Source organism: Myxocyprinus asiaticus, chromosome 23, assembly GCF_019703515.2.
Source record: "Myxocyprinus asiaticus isolate MX2 ecotype Aquarium Trade chromosome 23, UBuf_Myxa_2, whole genome shotgun sequence".
Lineage (NCBI taxonomy): Eukaryota > Metazoa > Chordata > Actinopteri > Cypriniformes > Catostomidae > Myxocyprinus > Myxocyprinus asiaticus.
In genome coordinates, this window is record NC_059366.1 from 42,712,619 (window position 1) to 42,728,023 (window position 15,405).

Here is a 15,405-nt window from a genome sequence, read left to right on the forward strand (position 1 = left end):
TACACGTCTTCATCTGTGTGAGACCCTTGTTAGCTTGGAATTTCATTAGGGCCAAAGCAGCATGCCAATAATGACTGTAAATTAAATCCTATGCTAGTCCTAGCAGGATGTATCACAAACCTCTAATTTCCCCAAGGAGTCATAACTCGTTTATAAATTGAAGCTAGTGGAGAACATACACGAGTCAATTAAGTCTTGAGAGGCAGATATTGGGTTTAATCCAATCACTCCCAATCTTCTGGCTTGGTTTTGTTTTGAAAGGAGTATCTAACAGAGTTTTTATTTTGACCGAGCTGTACTAGTGTAATTGAATCTAACCCAAGCTATTAATCAGTCATCATTATCTCTAAGTCATGACTCTTCATTCTTGCCAAACTATGAGAAACGATTCATGAACAAACCTTGGTGAACTTGATAAGAAATAAAGAATTAATCAGAATGAAAGTGGTACTGCTCAATATATGTTTTGAAAGGTGGTTGTTTTAACTGACTAGCTGGCTTGCATTTACTTCCCTGCTGGAAAACCAGACCATTAAGATGTGAATATGAGATTTGGAAAAGCATCTCATATTGAATCCAGTGACTCACTGTGATCACTCAAATGATCCACTAAGACAATTCGATTATAGAGGACTTAAAGAAATATTCTGGGTTCAATTTAATTTAAGCTCAGTTGACAGCATCTGCGGCATAATGTTGATTACCAAAAAAAAATTATTTCAACTTGATCCTTTTTTCTTAAAAAAAAAAGAAAAAAGAAGAAGTAATTGAGGTTACAGTGAGGAACTACAGTGAATGGGGCCAGTTTTTGGTGGGTTTAAATGTAGAAATGTAATGCTTATAATTCATAAAAGCACTTACATTTATTCTTCAGTTAGAACTTGTGTATTATTTGATCTCTTAAGTTGTTTAAATCGTTGCTTTAGGGTTTCAGGGTTTGTGGGGCGTTACGTTGTCATGGCAACAAAGTTGTAAAATTGGGTATAACTTTACACAGAAAATGTTCATAAGCAATAAATCACACTAAAATCATGTTACTCATATTGTTTACATCTTGTGGCTATACTTTTGAAACAGTGAGTATTTTAACGTTTACAGATTGGCCCCATTCAATTCCATTGTAAGTGCCTCACTGGAACCCAGATTCTTGCCTTTTTGTTTTTTTTACTTTTGTGGTAATCAGCATTATGACACAAATGCTGTTGATTGAGCTTAACTTATATTGAACCCAGAACATCCCTTTAAAAGTCAACATAAAAAGACAATCACAACCCATTTTACTTCATAATGTGATGCATTTCAGAGTGAAAAGGATATTCATTGAAGAACAAAATAATTATACCAGGACTGGATTTTATCAATCAAGAATTTATTGGCTCATGAAAAGTAGGCGTTCCTTACCAGAACACCAGACATAAGTTGAAAAGGAAAGTCATTTCAGAGATGTAGCAGGTTATTGGATTTTGTTGAAAAAGATTTTGATTTTTTTTTTTTCTTTAGAATGATAAATCGTGCACAATAAGACCATGTACATTAAGAAAATAAAAGGAATAATTTTTCACTTCATGACGACTTTTGAAAATATGGACCCAAATGTAATAATGGTTACAATACTATAAATATTTGAATTTATTCAGATACAGGCAGAGGTCAAACACTCGTATGAGTGATGGAGAGTCAAATACAGCCAAACCAAGCACCTCAGCCAGTGTACAGACTGATATAATGGTGGGAATGAGAATTAAAGCTATGCTAATGCATTTAGATTTGTCACTAACATTTCTTTCTCATGAGCCTGAACAACAAGCTTTCTGGAACCAGAGAACAAGAGGGTACGACCAAATAAGCAAAGAGCTGAAATCACTATACACGCCGACTGCCTGGGAATCCACAAATCATGCCAAGACTGGCGAGAGAGAGAGAATGTGGCAAAGATAAACACAGAAAGCGAGAAATGAAAGAGAGAAGGCGAGAAAAATAAAAGAGATGGCAACAGACTGAGAAGAGTCAAGGGTGAATATGTCAATGTGCAAAGGAAACCTAAAGGAAATGACATTAAAAATATGAGTTTTCTGGCTTTTATTGCATGTCTATTTGTTTCAAAGTCTTTCTATGCTAGTGTATAGGGTATTTTCTGTCCTACAAAGCCGAAGCACAGTAATTACGCCAACTATAACTTCAAATGTAGACAAAAGAATGCATAGTATGATATAGGAAATGGGATTATTAAAGGTGAAAAAGAGTGAACTTACATTCGTCGTCTTTTTATAGTAATCTATGTTGTGGACGTCTCTGGCCAGGCCAAAGTCTGCAATCTTCATAACGTTGCTTTCTGTGACCAAAACATTCCTGGCAGCCAGATCTCTGTGTATACACTGCCGGAGAAACAGAAAGAGACCTTCAGGAATAACAAGAACATTTTGGGTGCTTTGAGACACACTGGAAAGCAGATTTTTGTGTATTCAAAAGTGTGTATGAGAGTACGATAAGGCTCCTCGCACATTCCAGTGGGAAAGGAGAGCGTAAGAAGTGTGTTTGGCTGGTTTACTCGCTAGTTGTTGTGTTAAATGTAAATTACATTTGCGTGTGCATGCATGCACATACCTTTTGTGATGCTAAATACTCCATGCCGCGAGCTACTTGATAAGTGCAGGAGACCAGATCTTTGAAGGTGAGAGGTTCATCTGATACCCGGGCTATATCATAGGAGTACTCCATTCCGGGGGGCCGCCGGACCCTCAAATACTCTCGAAGGTTCCCCTTAGACGCATACTCCACTATTACATATAACGGACCTACGACGAGAAAGAGTTGTAGTCAATGTTCACTTCGTCCTTTATAAAGCTGAGAATTTCAACTGTCTAAAGATAAAATCAAATATGAATCACAGATTCATGGACTGATTCGTGATTCAAGGGACTGATTCATTGATTCATGGATTCACTGTTCGCTCACCATCCTGAGTGCACGCCCCCAACAAATTGATGATGTTTTTGTGCCGACCAATCATCTTCATCATCTCCATCTCTGACACCAGGTCAGAAAGGTCTTTCTCTGTTGCATCATCTAAAAAGAACAAATAAACGAATTAATGAACAAATAGAAATAAATCTTGTTTGATGCGTGTCCTCTTAATTTGGAAAGCTCCTAAATGAATCCTATAAGCTCGTCCTATTTCCTATTCAGAGGAGAGACTGTATGGCGGTGTTTGAAATGTAATATTAGAGTACTGCTTACTGCATCCTATATACTATTTTTAGTATGTGAAACATTAGGCAGTTATGCAATGATAAACATTTTAAATAGTAGTATGTGTTACCGGTCCTGCTTGACCAGCTCCAAGCGGTATTCGAACCGGCATCAACCGGCATGGGAGGTGGACGCTCTAAGGCTAAATGCTACAGCCTCTAGCCTCAGTTGCTGGTGCGCCTCTTGAGGCCAGGGGAGTGAGGTTTCTACATACCGCACAGCTATCACGTACCAGCTGGCTCCCGTTACACTCAACCCCCTAAACCTCACTCCCATCTGGGACATGACGCCACTGTAACTGGTCCTGCTCAACCCGCTCTGAGCGGGATCCAAACCGGCATCAGCCGGCACGGGAGGCAGACGCACTAACAAGGAGGGGAAAGGCTATAGCCTCTAGCGTCAGTCGCTAGTGCGCCTCTTGAGGCCAGGGGAGTGAGGTTTACACATACCACACTGCTATCAGTTGCACTGTTGTCCCATGAACTCTCTGTTTGTGTACTATTTACTAAATAATATGCAGTATATACTGTATACCGCACACTATTAATTTTTTTTTTATTTGAAACATTATGCAGTATGCAATAATAAATATTTGAAACAGAAGTATGCTATAATGTTGTCACATGATCTCACAGCATGTGCACTGCTTAATGAATACTATGTTTATAATATACTGTATACTTCATGCTATTTAAAAAATAGTATGTGAAACAATTATGCAATGTATAATGACAAAAATTATAGTAGTATGCTACACTTTTGTCACATGATCTCACTATGCTATGCAGTATATCCTGCACACTACTTTTAAAAAATAGTATTGAAACATTATGCCGTATACATTTATAAACATACCAAATATTAGAATGCATTGTACATATGTGTAATGCTTACTGAATACTATGCAGTATACACTGATCAGCCACAACATTAAAACCACCTGCCTAATATTGTGTAGGTCCCCCTCATGCTGCCAAAACTGCACCAACCTGCATCTCAGAATAGCATTATATTCTTCTCACCACCATTGTACAGAGCGGTTATCTGAGTTACCATAGACTTTGTCAGTTCGAACCAGTCTGGCCATTCTCTGTTGACCTCTCTCATCAACAAGTCATTTCCGACTACAGAACTGCCGCTCACTGGATGTTTTTTGTTTTTGGCACTATTCGGAGTAAATTCTAGAGACTGTTGTGTGTGAAAATCCCAGGAGATCAGCAGTTACAGAAATACTCAAACCAGCCCATCTGGCACCAACAGTCATGCCATGGTCCAAATCACTGAGATCACATTTTTTCCCCATTCTGATGGTTGATGTGAACATTAACTAAGGCTCCTGACCCATATCTACATGATTTTATGCACTGCACTGCTGCCACACGATTGGCTGATTAGATAATCGCATGGATGATCGCATTGGAATTTAACCTTTTAATAAGATTTTGTGTAACATTTTGGCATTCTGACCAAATAATGAGTCATGACAAAGATGTTGTTTGATATTTCTTCTGGTTCTATCGTCTTTCTTGTACTAGAAAGTCAAGTTGAGCACACTGCACTGCACTGTATGCATTTGGCAAAAGTGTAAAGTATGTGCAGAGTATACACCTGCACACTGCAAAAATAGTATGAGAAGTAGGAGTAGTATTCCAAACACACCATAGCTGAGTAGATTGGTCAGACTGGCCTGCTTGTGTCCCAGTATAACTGTCTGTGTATGCGGAGTCACGATACACTGAAGAGCCGCCACACACACAGCTCTCCTTTCATTGGCTCACAATTAAAAATCGTTTCTTCCATTTAGAGTAATTACCTCAGAGAGTTGCCTTTTCATTATCTGCCTGCTGATCACCCAAGCGAAGCTGACACAATCCACTGACCGACATTCCTACCTTATCTTTCTTACTCCTGTTTCTTTTTTTATCTTTAGAATGCTGTGCACTCTTCCGTCCATAAAGGATTCCTGAATGTTTCAAGGACTTCTCTAAAAATTGTGTTTTCATGAAACTAAAAGTTCCCCTCCAAAAAAATGTGAAACTGAAGCCAATAAATGATGATAGAATTTTCGTGCAAACTATTCCTTTAAGTGTTCAAATACTTTTCGTGGTCACTTTACATCAGTTATTAAAGCAGGTGTAAGAGTGAATGTGCTCTTCTTTCAAGTGTTTTCTGCCATGGTCTCTTCTCCTCAGCAGCCCTGCCCCCCTCAGCCCTTTCTCCTTCCTTTAAAACTTCTTTTGAGACACAAGCTCCCTCCCCCACTCTCTTCTCTTTCTGTCTTTCAGCGTGAGGGTTGATCTTTGTGCAGGTGAGGAGCGAGAATCGTGCAGCTGGTGAGCAGAGGGTCAGCTATGCGGCATCTTGACCAGCGCTATACCAGAGTCAATCAGCACCAACAAATAACCCCTCAAAGGCCTCTAGAGTACAGACCTCACTTTTCCCACTTTCTTCTGCAGTCACAAGTGCAGAATGAACACACTCTGAGATCATAACAAAACATTTACTAGTCTGGTTTATTTCATAGTTTTTTTGTTTGTTTTTTGTTTTTGTAAATTAGCATTAATATGGACCATGAGTGGTGAAATGCATTTAACATTTTAAAATAAATAAGCTTTTATCATTTTCGGAGGAAATGCGAGTGGTGCTTGACCATGCAAAAGTCGCCACCATGATGCTAGGCTACAGAGTGCAACAGAGCCCACCCACTAAGTTTTCTGATGTTTTTTCCCATTCATTTTTTTCCCAAAGGAATTATATAAAATCCTCCATAAAAGAGTTCAAATCAATGAACCAAACCAATCAGCTCTGAGGTGAATCACAACATTACAAACTTTGATCTGAAGCAAAAAATTATTTAAAAATCAGACAAAAAGACAAAGGTACAAGACTGTGTATGTAACTTCAATCCCATGAAGCATTGCGAATGACAAAATCAAAAACGGCAGAAAATATAAAACTACTGATTTAAAGTTATTGATTATTATTACATAATACATTTTAAGTTTGTTGTAAAATATTCAGATATACTGTATACAAATATATAAATAGTTTGAAAGTGTAGGCAGACCGACTCAATTGCGTAATTCACAGTGCATCATGGGAATGGGCGGTCACTGCAGAGCTCTTTTGCCGTGCTTTGTTTTCTGCGATTCTCTGATTGGTGGATCTTTTTTGTCAGGATTTGTGTGTAGAGTAGTTCTTCACTAGAACTACAAAATTACATTGAAATAACATGGACTGATGGCTTCGACAAAAGTATATACCATCTTTACTTATAGCTTGGGTCCTTCCTTCAGTGTAAGTCTATGGAATTTGTTGCCTATTTAATTGTCCACCAGTCCCAAGTGGTTATAAAGGTAATTATACAGCACTTTCAACAAGCATCATTCATATCCACAGCATGGTGTCAGGAGAGTTACATTGAAACATTTAATACTTAGAGTTAAGTGTTTGTTGAACTCCCTAATCACAAGTATTAGCAATCGTAATTGTGATGCTTGTCGCCTTAGCAAACTCCACTAATTTATAAACAGTCCTGAAATTCTGCTTCAGGATGAATGAAAACCTTCTCATTTACTCTTTGCGTATGAGTTAACATGACCTAAATGTTGACTGGAGGCACACTGCAAGCCACAATTGTGCTGAACTACAACTTGGAAATGTTTAATATATGGGTGTGATATAGTCGTATTGGCCTCTTACCTTTCAGCATCTTGACAGCTACCGTCACGGCTTCTTTTGGTTTGTCCTTGTCGATGCCCAGAGCTTCAGCCATAACCACCTGACCAAAGCAGCCCTCACCCAGCGGTTTACCAAGAGTTAACCTGCACAAACACCAGTGACCACAAACATTACTGACTGACAACTTGCTGAGGTTAGAAGGTCTCATCTGAGAAGAAACTGAATGCTCTTGGTAGGTATTTAGATATTTATAATAATCAACATTCAATATGACATATTTTTTCAGAAATTAGCTTTTGTCAAATGTATTGAAAATTAACATCTGGGGACATTTTACCGTAAACCTGTTCCCACATTATGGCTAGTTTAGAAATAAACAAACACACTCACACAATCACACACTTCATCTTCATCCCTCACAGTAACTATGACATCTTGACCTCTTGCCCTGCCAGTGGCCCTTGGTCAACTTTTGATTGACAGGTGTTGGGCATGTCCCTGCCCCCCTTCAGCACTGGGCTATGTAAACATTCACACCCGCAGCGTGGCCCCGGGCTGATCTGTGTCTGTGATAATACAATCCCCCTCTATGCTGAACGCTCAATGGCGGCCTCTGTCTGTTCAGCCCACCACTGATAATGTTATGTTTATCCTCCACGCTAACCGCAAACGTTAACATTCCACTGTGTTCTGCCTTTCAAAAGCATGCGACCCCAGGGCACATCACAGCGGTCCGTGAGTTAAAGGGATAGTTAAGCCAAAAATAAAAATTCTGTCATTGTTTACTCACCCTCAATTGGTTCCAAACCCATATCCCTTTGTATGGAAGAAAGATACAATGAAAGTAAATAGTGACTGAGGCTAACATTCTACCTAACATCTCATTTTGTGTTCCACAGAAGAAAGAAAGTCATTCGGATTTGGAACAACATGAGGGCAACAGATACTATATTTGGGTGAATTACGTCTTTAAGCAACTTAATATCTTAGATTTAGCACTAATATTGTAGGTTTGCATAAAGAAATTTTGGAAAAGTTCAGAGAAGTCATACTGATATTGATAATTTCAACTGAAAAACAAATGTATAATTTCTAACAAAATCTTCCTCACAGAAATACATGTTTTAGCTCATCTGCCTAAAAGCAACAATTCCTATGGTGGGTGTGAAGTTAAAAAATTTGATAGAACGGGGCTTCTCCTTACCTACCGAATGAACATCACTGTCTGTAATTTCCCTTCCCTATAGTGACTATGGTAATGTGATACTTTATAATATACCATGGTACTGAATGATTAACATATTCATATACCACTGGATTTACACTGTATTCCAAAGTACTTCAAAGAAAACAATGGCATTACCATGGATGGAACATGTCCAAAAAAACAATACAATACCATAGTAGTTTTTTGGTAAGTGTTGGAACTGCAAAATAGTATGTTGAAATCTTCTCTTTAATTGTGTAGAAATCAATAACAGTTCAAAAATGACCACTTTCCATCATGTTCATGACAGATTCCTTAAACAAGGTTTCTTAGTCATTAATTCGTAAGGTTTCGATAACACAACGGCAGTGGACCCTTTGAAAGCTACAACTGATACCGGAAGCATTTTGTTAATATTAAGCGTGACAATTAAACATTCATTCGTGAGTCTGAGCTCTGTCCCGTTCTGTATGCACAGTCACAAGGTACAGGTGTGCAATTGAGGTCACCGTGTCAGATGGGAATGTGTGACACATACAGAAAGTTATCAACATCCAAACCAGCAGAAACTCATACCTCCAAGAAATATGGGTAAAATATTACCGCTCTATTAGAATAATGGTGTAAATTGGAACAGTGGTAATGGATGAATGATTAATTGTGCATTGTAGCAGCATTAGTCACCGGTTAATAATTAGGCATAATGGGACTGGGACCGGATAACAAGATTAGTTTCACACAATGATTTACAAGTTAAAAAGAGGCAAGATTTTAATTAGCATTTATTATTTTTTTAAAAATGAGAGGGAAAAAAAATAGAAAGAGAAAAAAAAAAAAAATGTAAGAAAGGAAAAAAAAATTGAGGAAAAAAAAAATGAGAAAACCAATTTTTTGACAGAAAAAAAACTGTAGGACATAGGCTCAGGAAGGCACTAAGACACCTGAAAAAAAAATTATAATGTTTCACTAAGTTAAAAAACAAAATTTCACAGTGCAGTTCAGGGCTTCCATACTTTAGTGTCTCTAAAGTGACTTAAAGTGTCTCGTCCAAGGGCACAATGTTAATAGTTCATGGGACTTAAACCTACAACCAATTTTTATCAACTATATGTCACCCCTACACTACCAATCCCACTTTGAGGGAACTCACTTGTCTCTGGAGAACTCCCAGCGGGGGTCTTCAGGAAGGTCATACTCAGGGATGGGGTCATCATGGGCGGAGCTACGGCAAGTGGTGATCCTGACCAATGGCGTGCTGGAGCTCATGGAGGAGCTGGAGTCAGAAGACACCTGTAAGGAGAAAGGTGATTGGCTGATCACCTGAATCTTTGAGACAGCACCATACAAAATCAACAACTACAAGTGTGTAGTGTGTGTGTGTGTGTGTGTGTGTGTGTGTGTGTGTGTGTGTGTGTGTGTGTGTGTGTGTGTGTGTATGTCTTTATATCATTACATGCTGTGACTTAAGACCAAATAAAATCTGCACCAAGCTGTCTTGCTCTGTTTAAGCAGTCTTACGTTAAAGCCATGCAGTAAATACAATTACATCTTTCAATCAGTAGTCTGATTAACATATTCATAAACAAGCTTAAATATGTGAGATATTTTCCATTTGGAGGCTTCTTTATCAATATCTGAGAACTTACCCCTGTACAGAATACCTACATCTTAGCAACAAGGGAAGCTGACATGTTATTTAATAGCTTACAACATCTAAGCATCTCATACAAAGGCATCAGAGTGCAAAACTTTAAGGCACAATCTTTTATTGTAGATAAACATATCTAGAATACTGAAATACGATTTATGATAAAATTACAATTTAATATTATCTATCTATCTATCTATCTGTCTGTCTGTCTGTCTGTCTCTATATACACACATTTATGAATATACTGTGTGCATACTGTATATCTATACATATTAATCTAACTATGGGTGTTTGTTCACCTTCAGGCACTTTTATGTCCCATGGGAAAATTTTTATTAAAAAATAACCAATATCAACTTCTTTTCATTTTGTTATATGTTGGTCACATTAAAACTGACTCAGAAACTTTTTACCATGCCTTCATCATTTACGTGTGGTACTTTTTTAATGCCTTTTATGTATAGATTGTATTATTTTAGCTTTTATCCCAGACTTAAAATTTCGTTTTAAACTATGTTAGTCTAAACAGAGTGAAATAAATATAAACCATTTCAATAATTATTGTGTAAAAATATTTTCTATAAATTGTTCAACTCACAGCTGTGGCATCATTTCCATAACACCAAACAATTTTGCCGCTAATAAAGTTTTTTCAAAAGTTAGTTCAATTGTTAACCAAGTCAACTGAGATGAAATATGAGGCAACTGACGTTTGTAGAAAACTGAGAAAATCTGAGGTAAATATCACTATCGGGTGTCATTTCCAATCAAGCTGTAATTTTGCCAAATTGTGCAAAAAGTGTGAAAATATTATTTAATTGTGTGTATTCAGGATACGTACAAATATTAGCTATGAATTCCTTTCCACCACTGAATTCTATTAAACACAATACAGAATTTGAGATGTGCTAGAAAATGACACTGGTGGAAATGGTGAAAAATGTAACAACAATGACAATTCTTTGGTGGCACACTGCTGGACATTGTTAGCAGGCAAATTTAAAAAACACCACTGAGAGAGTGAAAAATGTTTTAACAAAACTACTTTCTAGAAGTCCACAGAGCTAAAAGTTGAAAAGACAAATCATTATCTTACAGTATATACTGTATGTGTGTGTCTGTGTATGTGTGTGTGCATGAGTGTATAAGGTCTTTGGAACTCTTTATCTACTTTCTGTTACCTGGCGGCGCAGTGGGATTTGTTTGGTCAGCTTGTGAACCGCAGGTTGACTCCCAAAATCAGGCTTCTTAGCCGACGTTCTCATTCTGCAAACCACCACGATCACCACCATACAGGCGATCAGAAAGACGCCTATGCAGTAGATTGCGATCTCGACGTAGTCCGGAGGGTAGTCTTGCTCGATGGTGTCTGTCTGGGCTGTAGTGTGTTGAGAAGGATCGGACAGATTTGGACAAAGAAGTGAGGGAACAAACCAAGAAGGACTGCAGCTATTCCTCATTCCCCAAGCGATAGAGCAATGGAATATTGCACCAGAAACCTTAATTTTGCCCATAATCCATGTGAGGACATGAAGATTTCATGGGAGAATATTCCACCATTGATACCAAAATAGAGCAAATGGAAGGGGTGTTGAAGAATGGAAATCATATGAGAGGCACAAATAACTTAACTCTATATAGAATTCCTAAGAATAATTAAAAATGAAAACAAATGAGACTATTGTTGACATACAGTAAGAGTGTAGAACTATAAAATGAACTTATCTCCATTTAATCTTAATGCAGTACTAAAGTGACTTTTCTCTCATGGCGGGAACTTTTCATAGACCCTACTCCTAAAGCTAACCCTCACATGACACGTTTTCTTGCAGGGACTCTTGGTTGGGCACATGGTCAATCACAGCATCCATTCTGACACTCAACGGCCCCTGCAAACATGCACACGCTTGCAAAATCGTTTACATATGACCGCAGTATTGAAGTACTTCCTGCCACTTAAAGTCCTTCAGGAATACACTTTATGGACACGGCCATACACAAACATACACACTTCCATCTGTCTGACCACAGACTAGTAAGTGGTGCCATTTGCAGTCAAAGATTTCTTCGGTTTCCTTGTCTGGAAATAGACTCTTATTAAAATGATGGGGGCTGTGCTGTTGCATTATGCATGTTAACATGCACATAATGCATCTTAAGACCTCTTTAATGTTTGAATTTTGAACCATGTGTACTTAAAACTATGAACATTTTTTGATCTATTGATATCCAGTTAAACCTGCTCAGCTGATACTAAAATTAATGGCTATTATCTAGCATGCTATCTGATGTGTACTAAAGATCTAAATCAAGTCAGTCAGGACACTCCTTTAGATACACCCACACAAACACAAATAAACACAAACACTGTGGTTGAGGAGTGACCCTAATTACTAAGAAAGAAAACATTGGAAAAGTAAAGCAAATATTGGGACTTTCTTTAGAGAATTTAGCAGTTATTAGAGCTTAAATGGAAAAAGACAATGACGAAATCAGGACAAACGGGTATGGTGTTAAAGGAAAAGTTGACCCAAAAGATGAAAATTCAGCAATCATTTATTCACCCTTATGTTCCAAACATGTACTTCCATGGAGAACAAATGGAGAAAAAAAAATTAAGAATGTTCACAATGCCCATTTCTATACCATGAAAACCAGGGGCTGTCAAGTACTAAAAATTTGGAAAAAAAGCACCAGAAAAGTGGGTAAAGGATGACAGAACTGTCATCTAGGTGAACTATTCCTTTAAAACACATCTTTCAAAACAAGCGATCATTAAAATGTTAGTAGGGAACAGAAAACTGTGAACAAGAGGGAGCTAAAAACACTTGGGTGTAGTTTTTGGACACGCCAAACCAACAACTGCAAAGCTCTCACATTTGACTAAAGTTTTATTACAATGTTGAACAAACTCATGTCATCATTGATCAATTAAGAACATTAGATTTGTGTTAAAATGGCTGAGCGTCGTTCCAAGTGTCTTTCACTCCCTCTCGAAGAGATTTGCCTCAATAACGTTGCCGTTGTATCAACCAAACATTGTGTTAACGTAAAGAAAGCTGTACAGAAGCAGTAGAGGACAAGTGTATACCTGGAAGCACCGTCAACCAAGCAGTGTGATAGGAGATCCCAATAGAGTTACCCGCCAAGCACGTATACTCGCCCGCATCCTCGAAAGTTACATTAGGCAGGTAGAGCACCTCGATCTCTTTGTCTGTAGTGTTCACACCTGCCGTCTGAGAGAAACAAAGGAGGAATGCAGAAGAAGAGTGATAGAGGAGGAAGATTGAAATGAAAGGAGAGATACAAGAATGAATAAAGGAGAAATGATGGGAAGACAGAAGAAAAGAAACAAATCAGTCCCAAAAAACCAAAAGGAGGAAAGAAACGGGAGACATTCATTGTTGTATTTCCCATCTACACATTTGAGATGGTAGATGTTCCATTTTGGTAGAGGGGATCATCAAAAAGGAAAGGTAGCACAAAACCGCCATAGTGAAACGTAAGGGGGTGGAAAAAGACCACTTTACATGAATACGTTTGAAACATTTGTGCCCTAAACCAAAAACAGGTGAGCCCAACAGATCCTCAAGGGTCCATGCAAACACAGGAGTAGAAACATGGAAGACAAGCCACTGCATTTCACCAAGAGAGAAAGTTAAGAAACTTGGACCTATTTTCATAATTGACAAGTCGGTGGATTGTCTCTAGGACTAGTTGATTAGTCAGCCTTTTGGAAGTGGAGGCTTAGGGCCATGTCCACCACATACACCTATCTGAGGCGTTTCGTATAGATAGGGTATACCTAGTTTTTCTACGTTCCGTTACGCATCGAACAAGGTTGAGCGCACTAGCCTTTCAAAGTATGCTCTTGACTGCAAGCCCGTACGGACACATTTAACACATGTGCACTACGACTGCTTTGTGTTGCTCTTTAGTACAGTCAACAACAGGCACAGATGCATACTGACTGATATATATATATATATATATATATATATATATATATATATATATATATATATATATACACACACTACCGTTCAAAGGTTTTGAAAAACTTACTCATTCTGTATTATAATTTATTTTATTTTATTTTTTTCACATTTTAGAATAATAGTAAAGTCATCAAAACTATGGAATAACATAAATGAAACTATGGGAATTATGCTGTGACTAAACAAAATTCAAAATAAATCAAAACTGTGTTATATTTTAGCATCTTCAAAGTAGTCACCCTTTGCCTAGAATTTGCAGACATGTACTCTTGACATTTTCTCAACCAACTTCTTGAGGTATCACCCTGGGATGATTTTTAAACAGTATTGAAGGAGTTCCCATCTATGTTGGGCACTTATTGGCTGCTTTTCTTTATTATTTGGTCCAAGTCATCAATTTCAAAAACTTTTTTTTTTTTAATTAAATTTTAGTTTTATAATGAAATAAATTAATATGGTGGCACAATTATATTTTTGTCTACAAAACTAATTTCAAACATTTAAGCATACGCATTCAGATCAAAAGATTTTTAAGATCATAAGAAACATTTCAGTCAAGTGTTTCAAAACTTTTGACCGGTAGTGTATATTATATATATATATATATATATATATATATATATATATATATATATATATATATATATATATATATATATATATATACTGCATATACTGTACAGTGTATATACTGTATATATATATATATATATATATATATATATATATATATATATATATATATATATATATATATCCTTTCAATTAAAAAAATCATAGTTCACACAAGCGGTGCTGTGATCGTTGTAGCAGCAGTGCTTTAAAACTGATTAATTTTGAGGCGCAACTTTTTGGATAGAGTTTACAGTGCTAAAACAGCATGTTAAAACTCTGTCAGTGCTAATCAGTTGAAGATACCAAATGGACAAAGTGGGAAATATAAATAGGAAAGCTCAGACAGAACAGCAGTATAACAAAGGAGAAACGGAAGACTGTGGCAAGGACAAACTAAAGGCTTGTTTCCATGGGCGATTAACAGGCAGTCAGGGTCACCAGGAAGAGGTCCACCAAAAAACAAAATGGGAAAAATAAAACAACAGACCACACCACAACGGGTCAGCGAAAATCCCAAGATCAGAACAACGACATAAAAACAACCCAAAACACCAGCAAAGGGGAGGACGCTGAGGAGAGACAATGTTTCTCATTCTTGGTTTTTACCTGGTAGGACAGTCAGCCAACAGGACTGGTTGACCTGCCCAAGATAATTGGAGACCTGGCACGTATATTCACCAGCGTCCTCTTCTGTGACGTTGGTGAGCATGAGAACTTCCACATCCGAGCTATTTATGCCCGAGCGCTAAGGAGCGCCACAACAAGGACAAAAACACACATACGGTAGCCTGTTACAATCTTTCATAATTTTTAGGAACATTAGAAGAGCGGAGAGCATGGGGAGAAGAAAAGGGAAGGACCACCACCCATTACATCATATAAGGAAAAAAAAACATTTTGCTTCATGTCCAGAATCTTTCCTGCAAAAGTATGCCTTGAACGTCCAGTTTGTTCTCTGCAGGAATAGAGTTTAGTCTTTTGTTTTTGCAGTTTCCTATCTTTTC

General features: G+C 37.6%; 1 protein-coding gene across 2 annotated transcripts in view; it reads right to left on the bottom strand.

Annotated features, from left to right (window-relative positions):
- Window positions 1–15,405, bottom strand: part of LOC127413525 (fibroblast growth factor receptor 2-like) — a 74,247-nt gene that overhangs the window by 23,054 nt on the left and 35,788 nt on the right. The window contains exons 8-14 of one of the 2 annotated variants that reach the window (XM_051650737.1): window positions 15,008–15,146; window positions 10,970–11,166; window positions 9,288–9,427; window positions 6,952–7,073; window positions 2,956–3,066; window positions 2,605–2,795; window positions 2,253–2,375 (exon numbers count right to left, since the gene is read on the bottom strand). In XM_051650737.1, coding sequence (XP_051506697.1) covers window positions 2,253–2,375; window positions 2,605–2,795; window positions 2,956–3,066; window positions 6,952–7,073; window positions 9,288–9,427; window positions 10,970–11,166; window positions 15,008–15,146 — 1,023 coding nt within the window. Of the gene's footprint in view, window positions 1–2,252; window positions 2,376–2,604; window positions 2,796–2,955; window positions 3,067–6,951; window positions 7,074–9,287; window positions 9,428–10,969; window positions 11,167–12,879; window positions 13,025–15,007; window positions 15,147–15,405 lie in introns of both variants that reach the window. The other variant, XM_051650736.1, reaches the window with a different exon arrangement.